Genomic DNA, 9,741 nt, shown 5'->3' on the forward strand with positions numbered 1-9,741 from the left:
TTACTACACTATTATTTACACAGATGTGAAAACTAAGTTTAAAAAATATATAAATAAACCAATACAAGTGAAAACATTCTGGAAAATAGTTTTTAAGAAGTTTGTATAGTTGCAGAGATTATTTAGGTGCCTTATTTTTGCGACAGAATATGAGGTTTTGTTATACAGTTCACTTTACCGACAAGAAAATTTCAGTAATGTTTTTCACAAGAGCTGTTATAAAAGTGAAAGCATATCTGTAGGCTGAATTCTGTAATCTATTTTAAGCTCTAAACATTCATTTGCTGCTAGAGTCGGGTTCTTTATATGAATTTTTCATCTGCTTATCATCCATTTACAAAATCTAACAGAACTTAATTAACCAACATGTCAAATCTTTATAATTTATGCACATTTAATCTACAGTTCAAAACATTCTTCTTTACAGTCTCAACATAAAATGCTCCCACATCTCTCTACTGTTTCTGATTGTCAAACAACAGTTTGATTGTCCACAGAAGTCACTTCATCTAGTATTAGTGCACAAACAAGAGCTAGCTAAACAAAGGAGCAAAGTCATAATCATTATCAGTTATTGTCATAAATGTAATGGATAGAGGGAGTTTCCACTGAGTGTTTTACTGTTATATCAGCCTATCTGCTTTCGCTTCCTCGTTTTGGTGAACATATAAATGCTGCAGATTAAGTCATCTTCCTGAATCGTCGTACAACACACATGCAACATGTACACTCGTAAGCTTATCCTGTTTGTGGCTGCCTCTCTTTTCGGTCCAGGTGAGCTGCAAAGGTCTTCTGTTTGAACAAATCAGTGAAATATTAAATTCGAATTATTATGTTTAACGTCAGTACATTTCTTTCTTTTTGTTTCAGTTCTCACAGATGAAGACTTTTACCAAGTGAGAGCATGCTGTACATTCAAAGGGCCACACTTTGAAAAAACCGAGTACATATTAACTAGTATTTTTAATAAGAACTTGATGATGGAGTACAACAGCACAAGAGGCAACTGGACGGGATTCACAGCGTATTCAATTGAAACAGCAAAATGGTGGAACAGTGATCCTTTTGATGCACTAACAAGAAAGATTGAAAGGAAACTGTTGTGTACGGACACATCAGACCTCATCCAATCCATATGTAAGAGATTTGTTTCTTAATAATGTTTTAAAATGTTGAATGGAGTTTTGATGCCGTGAAATTTTTACATCAAATATTTTTCTGATAATTTTTGATGACATAAGATTATTATATTTATTTTACTGTAAATAAAAATAGTACTTCATTTGTTTTGCTCAGTTGCATGACATTACAGTTGATTTCCAAGTATGCCATAATTGACAACGATTCTACGATACATTACATATATTTAAGGAATACATCTGTTCACAGAGGAGGTGTATTAATGTATTTTTCTTAATCATAAGCATTGAACTTGTGTTTTTTTAGATAATCTGACAACTATACCCACTGTCAGACTAAAATCAGTGAAAAGGCCTAATGGCGAGCACGCATCTACGCTTGTGTGCAGTGCCTACAACTTTTATCCAAAACAAATCAGAATGATGTGGATGAGGAACGGCCAGGAGGTGACAACAGATGTCAGTTACTCTGACGTGATGCCTGATGGTGACTGGTACTACCAGACTCATTCCTACCTGGAGTACATCCCAACTTCAGCAGAAAAAATTGCCTGTATGGTCGAACACCTTGGTCTCTCCGAGCCGATGTTTGTGGTCTGGGGTAAGTTTGCTGCTGTGATGCCAATTAAAGGTAGAGAGATAAAACTGAAGCTGCATAATTACGAGTTTCACTTTTATCTCACTGTTTCAGACCCCTCCCTCCCAGTGGAACAACGAACTCAGATAGCTGTTGGACTGTGCGGACTCGTGACTGGATTTGTTATTGCAATATCTGGAATCATCTACTATAATAAGAAGTCTGCTGCATACATCACTGTGTGTCAAAGTAAGGAGTTTGTTAGAAGTGTACATAACATAACATATTCTGATCTAAGACTGAAAGCCTCTGTGTGCCCAGCACTCAGTAACTTTCATGACTTTGTCTCTTTAACCTTCTGTTTTCAAGAGAATCCTTAAAAAATCCTGTTCCTATTCTTACTACAGTGCATATCATTATTAAGTAGATCTGTTGCCTCATCATCATCATCATCATCATTTTTTTCTATGCTGCTCTTGCTGTGTTCATAAATTGGGCCTTTTCTGTGGTTGCAACAATATTAAGTTTTGCTAACTTAGTAAATCTGACCAATAGAGTTGTTAAAATGATAAATATGCTCTTCTTTTTAACAGGACAAGTGTTCATTCCTGTGGAATCCCTTCCTGAAGCTGGAGCAACTTAACAGCCTGAGCAAACAGGCTCAAAAATACAGGCACGCTCCATCCAAGGTGCCCCAAATATCACAGCTCTTTGAATAACGATGTCTGTTGTGAGTGACTGGAGTGACCGGGGCTTTGCATTTTTTACCTACGGGACAGAGGATACATTTGTAATGTAGTTAATACTCTTATACAGTATAGTAATATAATTTTATAGAAAAATGATTACACTGTCTCTACTGCCATTAACCCTCATTAAGCAGTAAACCCTGTGAGTTAACCAGTGGTGAAAGTGGAAAAGTAGAAAAACCCTGGAATAATAGGATGGTTCAAAAGCTACCCACAGTATGCACACCCACATGGTACCTTCCTAGCAATTAAGTAAGAGAATGATTATCTCCAACTATATAGAACCAACTAACATTTTGTTTATTAATCTGAATACCCTGAAATTTTATGATTTAGTTGAATATAAAATGGCACAGATAATGTATAAAGCACAAAATAACTTGCTTTGCCACAGTACTCAGAAGCTGTTTAAAGTCAGAGAAAGTCAATATGGGAACAGGTTTCTTTAAAAAACACACAAACAAGATAAGGACAAACATAAAGCAAATATGTGTTTCTAGAGGAGTTAACTTGTGGAATAGTTATGACAGTGATTTAAAAAGGTGTAGTTCATTTTCCTTGTTTAAAAACATGTTTAAAAATAGAGTATTAGAAAAATATATAAATCAAGAATGAAAAGAGCAATAATAATAATAATAATAATAATAATAATAATAATAATACTGAAACTCTTGGTTGTTTTGCTTTGATGTAGTTGCTTATCTAAGGTGGAACGTTTTTTGTTTTGTCTTTTGTTTTGTTGCTTTGCTTTGTTTTTTTCTTTGCTTCGAGCCCTGTGTAAAGGAGCCGCCATGGGTTGAAAGGGTTGGCGTAATAAGCATATGCTTCAGCCTATACCTTTTGATTAGCCTTGTCTTGTGCTTTCTTACTTTGTGGTAATCTTTATTCTGTATTCACTGAGATATTTGAATGCTACTCAAAAAAAATCTCTCCATCGAGGCATCAAACAAATATCTAGCACAGGTCCAACCGGTGGGGATACTTACCGCTATACCAACAAGGAAGGCTAATATATGAGAAGATGCAGTACCCAGAAGGTAATGCAAAGAAGCAACATTCAGCGTATGGAGGTGTAAACAGTTGGAAACAGAGTTGAATCCGACCTGATAATAAATCCACAACGTCCACGGATCACTCTATAGATAGACAGAGAGATACTTTATTGATCCCACAACAGAAATTATTGTGTTACAGCAGGAGGATCAAAAGAATAAAGAAATAAAATTTTATATAAATACAACAATGATTAAAACAAAAAATCCCCAAAGAAAATAAAAATCACTCAGAGTGCAAACCTCTGCCATGGCCTTCAATCTGTGGGCAGTATTTACTTTTAGGGGAATAGTGTCACGTAAGTGGTGAACAGTAAGAGGATAAACAGGTTTTAGTAAAAACAAAGGTAGCATTGTGTAAAACAGGAACTGATCTGTTTGGAAGATGTTCAGCAGCACTAAGAAATAAACCAGGGGAAAACCCACAGGCGCTCATTTAAGCACACCTGTTCTTTGATGTTATCGCTTTCTGCCAATCACTCTGTGGCCAAGTACCTTATAAAGGCACTTAATTTCAGCCTTACACCATTTGGCAAAGGCCTAGTGCTGTCACTTTACACAACCTGATTGACACGCACACACATTCTGAATTCACCTCTTCAGAATGAGGAAACTACAGTTTTTTATAAACCACATGCAGAGTTGAGAGTTACAGACATTCAGACTTCATGTGGCCTTCATATTAGCTCAAGAACAGTGCATAGAGAGCTTCAACAACAACACTCAAGACAGAGCTTATGATATCACTGCAGTCAGCCTCTCTGATACTCTAGCTGGGGTCTCTGGACTGTCCCTCTGTCTGATTTTAAAACTTGAGGCGAGGTTTGCTGTGATTCTGTGATTTTTATTCATTTATTTTGTTTTTATGATTTTATTCTGCTGAAAACACATGTTTATAGATTATCTTTCTAGCTTTCTGGGGTTTTTTTTTGAGTATGCAGCCATTTGCATCTCTGCAAGTATGTATGTATGTTGGAATGAATGTCTGACTGCGTGGTGAAATATGTGTAATTATCTTTAATGTATGGCTTTTATTTAAACTGTGAATAACTGTAACTCTGTGTTTTGAAGAGTGCTATACAAATAAAGCTATTATTATTTGTGATTGTTGATAGATCCATCTTTGTTTAGAGATATTATATCTATATCATATGTAGAGATTTTTTTGCTGGCAGTCAGATGCAAGGAGCAGACAGTCGGTGGGGCCCTCGAAGGTGGTGTTTTTCACATGTAAAAAGAATATAGTGTTCAAAGAAATTGAATGAAAACTTTTTAATCAGACTATACTGTCAAGTCGATGAAACTTCTGGGATATTGATCTGGTCAGTTAAGTAGCCAAATAAGTTGATGATCAATTTTAGCTGCTTTGGTTTTTGTTGGAGAGTGATCCATGTGCGTATGGTGAATGAATCAGCTTGCTTGGCTGATGGTAGAGAATAGAGATGAAGTATACTAGAAGAAGCACAAGGAAATTACAGACTGGGATTGAACCACAAACTTTCCAGTTAGTAAGAGACCTGCTCTACCACATGAGCTACAGGAACCCTTTGTCATTGTCATGAATGTCATGGAGAGAGTGTATTTCAACTGAGAATTTTGTTGGTGTATCATACTCTTTGCTCACTCGGCCAATTCTATCAACTATTAAGAGTGATTAAAAAAGCAAGGGACTGGTGTATCCAGCCCGGAAAAGGGTTACCCGGGCTCCACCCTGGAGCCGTCCTGGGGAGGGAGCGTGGCAGAGAGCACCTGGTGGTTGGGCCTTAGTCCATGAAGCCAAGCCATGTGCAGCCCTAACAAGCTACATGAGCCTGCCCTCATGCGGGTCCACTACCCATAGGAGGCACCGTAGGAGTTGGATTATTGTGTATTGATTGGTGGTCAAGAGCGGGGTCTTCGGTGGACCTATCCCTGCCTGTTGAGGCTGGCTGTTGGGACATGGAACCTGTGTTGAGGAAGGAGCCTGAGCTAGTGCTTGAGGTTGAGAGATAGATACTAACTAGATATGGTCGGACTTACAGTTTGGGCTCTGTCTCCTGGAGAGAAGCTGGACTAGAGTCTGGAGTTTCCCTTGGTGAGAGGACTGTAGTTTCCTTTTTTTTTTTTTATTATATTTTTATTGAAGAAAAAAAAGGGACTTGTTACAATAAAGTGCATTGACATTATTTAGTCAAAAAAAGAGAGAAGGAAAAAACAAAAAAAACAAAACCCTTTTTCTTAGTCCTTTTGTTTTACATTCTGATAGCAAAAAAATAAAATTAACTCATTGGCTTGACAATGTGTTACATTATGCAGCATGTTTAACTTATTTACAAAAACTACATTAGGTACATATTATGAAGTTGAGGGTCAACCTGACATTGTACGATACATGGGAGATACACCAAGATACACCAATTCAGGGCTGGTCTTACCTAAATTCAGGGCAGATGGGGGACACAAAGCTAATCCATTTATTCCATATTTTGCAGAATTTGTCTTTCCGAATTTTTAAAAAGAATGTCAATTTTTCCATTTTAAATATTTCGAAAACCACATTATCCTCAAGTGTTGGCGGAGTTGGGTTTAACCACTTTCTGGTTATTGATTTTTTGCTGGCTGCTAATAGCGCTTGTAAGAGTTTTGTGTCCCCTCCCCGGACCGAGCCAGCAACCAAGCCCAAGTACAAATTTACAAAATTGATGTCAAATTTTATCTTAAAAACCTCACACAAAGTTTTATGGATTCCCAGCCAGTAATTTTTTCAGTTAGGGCAGTCCCAAAAGATATGATAATGATGTGCCTCTTCTGATCCACATCTTCTCCAGCATTCTGCTGTCCCATTTTTATATTTAGTTTGATGAGGGGTTTTGAAAAATCTAATAATGTTCTTCCAACAGTGGTCTCTCCAAGATAAAGAACTTGTTGAGTACCAATGAAAATTACAAATCCTCTCCCAGTTCTCATTTGTTATACCCATCCCCGATTCCAATTCCCATTTAATCTTAACATTTTGAGTAGTATCCTTCCTTGCTTGAAGGAGCACATCATATAGTTTGGAGATTGCCTTTCTCAGAGAACTATCATATGCTAATTTAACTATCTTAAAAATTTCTGACTCAACCATATTTGGGTTTGGGATATTGCAGTGTTTATTAAAGTAATCCCTCATTTGAAGAAACCTGAAGAAATCTACTTGTCTTAAGCCATTTTTTATTTGTAAAACTGGAAACTCTGTAGTGTCCCTTTATGTGTGAAGGAATGGAATGTTGTTAGTCCACTCTCTATCCAGGACTGAAATCTATTATCACTTTCATTTGGTTTAAAATCTGTGTCATAAGCACACCATCTAAATACTTTTAGTATTCATTCACTACCACATATTTTAGTCACTTTATTCCATATTCTTAAAGTGTGGTCCATGGTCCTTTATATTCTAAACGGTCTGCCAATTTTTTATCCGCAATTGAGGCTTGTAGTTGGAATTTAGGGGTTGTATTGAATTCTATGGATTTCCACTTAGCTTTCAAATTCGGGTTACACCATTGCAGCAGGGGGATGACCTGAGATGCATAATAGTAGTATTGTAAGCATGGGAGCATTGCCCCCCCCCCCCCCCCTTTTGCCTTGCTTAACTGTAACGATCTAAATTTAATTCTTGGTTTTTTCACATGCCAAATAAAGCGCGAAATCCATTTGTCCCATTCCCCAAACTGTGCTTGACTTACTTCAACAGGCAGAATTCGAAATAAATAGAGGAGTCTTGGGAATACATTCATTTTCACTGCTAATATCCTTGAGTTTAAATTTAAGAAAGGCACCAGATTCCACCTATCTAAATCAAATTTTATGGCCTGTGACAAGGGACCATAATTTACTTGTGATAGATTAGAAATATTCTTAGTTAAAATTATTCCCAAGTATTTAAGTGTTTCAGCTTCCCAATTTATATTATAATTATCTCGTAAAGTGTTAGATGCTGTATAGTTTAGTATCATTACCTGTGTTTTGTTTAGGTTTCGCCTCTGTCAGTGCGCCCCAGGACAGCTGTGGCTACAATGTAGCTTGCCATCGCCAGTGTGTGAATGTGTGTGTGAATGGGTGAATGACTGAATGTAGTGTGAAGCGCTTTGGGGTCCTTAGGGACTAGAAAAGCGCTATACAAATGCAGGCCATTTACCATTTACCATTTAGTTTATAACCAGACAGTTCCCCAAAAATGGATAGAGAGGACATCAACTCCTCAAATGATTCTTCAGGTTCCTTCAAAAAGACCAAGACATCATCTGCAAACATTGCAACTTTTTGTTCTTCCCCAGCAACTACAATACCTTTAATTTTGGTATTGTTTCTTATAAACTGACCAAGAGGCTCAATATAAAGTGCAAATAAAAGTGGTGAGACTGGACAACCCTGCCTGGTCCCTCTTTCTAGAGTAAATGATTCAGATAAATCTCCATTGACTTTCAAGCGAGCCCTTGGTTTATCGTAAAGGGATTGTATTATTAAAATGAATTTATTGTGAAAACCAAAAGTCTTCAGTACCCTATAAAGAAAAAGCCATCTGACTGAATGTGATGGCATGTCACACATGGTAAGCTCCACACCTCACCACCCGTTGATTCACTTTAAATGGGTAAATGGACTAGTTCTTATATAGTGCTTTTCCACTCTTCTGAGCACTCAAAGCGCTTTACACAACTTGTGCATTCACCCATTCACAGCCATTCGCACAAGCACAACTGACATTCACACACATTCATACTCCGATGAATGCATCGGAGAGCAATTTCGGGTTAGTATCTTGCCCAAGGATATTTGGCATGCAGACTAGGGGGAAGCCGGGAATCGAACCACCAACCTTCCGATCAGTAGATGACCTGCTCTACCACCTGAGCTACAGCCACCCACAGGACCTGGAAAAACTAGTCCATGCATTCATTTTTAGTAGGCTTGATTACTGTAACAGCATCTTTACAGGTCTACCTAAAAAATCAGTCAGACAACTACAGCTCATTCAGAACTCTGCTTTAGTTTAATTTACAGTCACTACTTTAAAATATTCTATTTATTGTTCAATATTGTTTCTTTATTAAATGTATTTATTTTTCCATCACACCTTCCAATGTTTATATGGCGTGCACACATATTAACCTTGCAAGGTCAAAGTTCTGTTTTATGTTATATTAATACATCTTTCTTTGTTTGAGTTACCTGGGGGTTGGTGTCTCCTCCTGTCTGGCAAAAGGTGTGGCAAAGGGCTGGGAGACCTGAAGTACTACTGACAGCCTAATTGGATTGCACCACATGCTTCATTGCCTGGGGGGTGTTTCATGTTTGTTTAAATGTTTTGTATTAGTTGGTTATATGGCAGCCATCTTGTTTTCCCCCGTGTGTGTCATTTGGTTTAGCTAAACCAGTATTTAAGTCCCCCTGTGTGTCATTTCAGCAGGTCAGTTTATCATATGTTTGGTTAAGGTTTTGTTAATCTATTGAGTTGGCCTCTTTTATTGGTCTGCCTGTTTAAGTTTTGGCTTTGTTAAATATGTTTTCATATTTTTGTGTCAATAAAACCCCTTTTTTGAATTAAAACCACCTGTGTCCTTTATGCTTTACTGCTTGGTCCCTGACACTGAACCAAAGGCTTTCTCAGCATCCTGTCCCACCAACATTGCCTGGACCCCATCTCTGTTTATTTGTTCAATAACATGTAGGGAACACCTTATGTTGTCCAGTGTTTGCCTTTGTTGGATGAAACCACACTGATCCAGGTCTATTATGTCAGGTAAGATTTTTTTCTAATCTCCGTGCCAGAATTGCTGTAAATAGTTTAGTCCAAATTTAATACACTAATCGGTCGATAACTGCTACATTCTGTCCTATCTTTACCCTCTTTGGGAATGATGGAAATAACTGCTTCCTTCCACGAAGGGGGTAATTTACCCTTTTGCATAATCCAGTTGAATGTATTCAATAGAATAGGAAGCAAGTCCTCTTTAAGGTTTTAATACCACTCTGCAGTGTACCCATCCGAACCCGGGGTCTTGCCTACTTTTAATTTAGATATTGCCAGGTGAAGTTCTTTGGTTGTTATTGGTTGGAGTAAACTTTCGTTTTGGAGATTCGTTAAAGTTGGTAGTTTTAATTTGTTCAAAAAATTATACATTTTTATTTCATCCGTTGTTTGTGTTTGGGTATACAGTTCTTTATAGAACAACTCTAAGCTCTCTTGAATTTTCTCTAAT

At 37.4% G+C, this 9,741-nt stretch overlaps 1 protein-coding gene across 1 annotated transcript; it reads left to right on the forward strand.

Moving 5' to 3' along the window:
- The first annotated feature begins 709 nt into the window (after positions 1-709).
- LOC309692993 (class II histocompatibility antigen, B-L beta chain-like) lies at positions 710-4,622 on the forward strand. Its single transcript, XM_082511914.1, has 5 exons — positions 710-774; positions 871-1,137; positions 1,447-1,740; positions 1,831-1,965; positions 2,310-4,622. Exons 1-5 carry the CDS (start codon positions 723-725, stop codon positions 2,357-2,359), a joined length of 798 nt encoding a protein of 265 aa, XP_082368040.1. The 5' UTR covers positions 710-722; the 3' UTR covers positions 2,360-4,622.
- The last annotated feature ends 5,119 nt before the right edge of the window (positions 4,623-9,741 follow it).

The sequence above is a fragment of the Aulonocara stuartgranti genome (genome assembly GCF_965226115.1).
Source record: "Aulonocara stuartgranti genome assembly, chromosome: 17".
In the NCBI taxonomy this organism is placed as follows: domain Eukaryota; kingdom Metazoa; phylum Chordata; class Actinopteri; order Cichliformes; family Cichlidae; genus Aulonocara; species Aulonocara stuartgranti.

Excerpts from the sequence above, each read along its gene's own strand:
- LOC309692993 (XM_082511914.1), top strand. The coding sequence starts at position 723 with ATGTACACTCGTAAGCTTATCCTGTTTGTGGCTGCCTCTCTTTTCGGT. Across the intron at positions 775-870 it reads TGCCTCTCTTTTCGGTCCAG|TTCTCACAGATGAAGACTTT; the intron begins GTGAGCTGCAAA and ends TTTTTGTTTCAG. Across the intron at positions 1,741-1,830 it reads GCCGATGTTTGTGGTCTGGG|ACCCCTCCCTCCCAGTGGAA; the intron begins GTAAGTTTGCTG and ends TCACTGTTTCAG.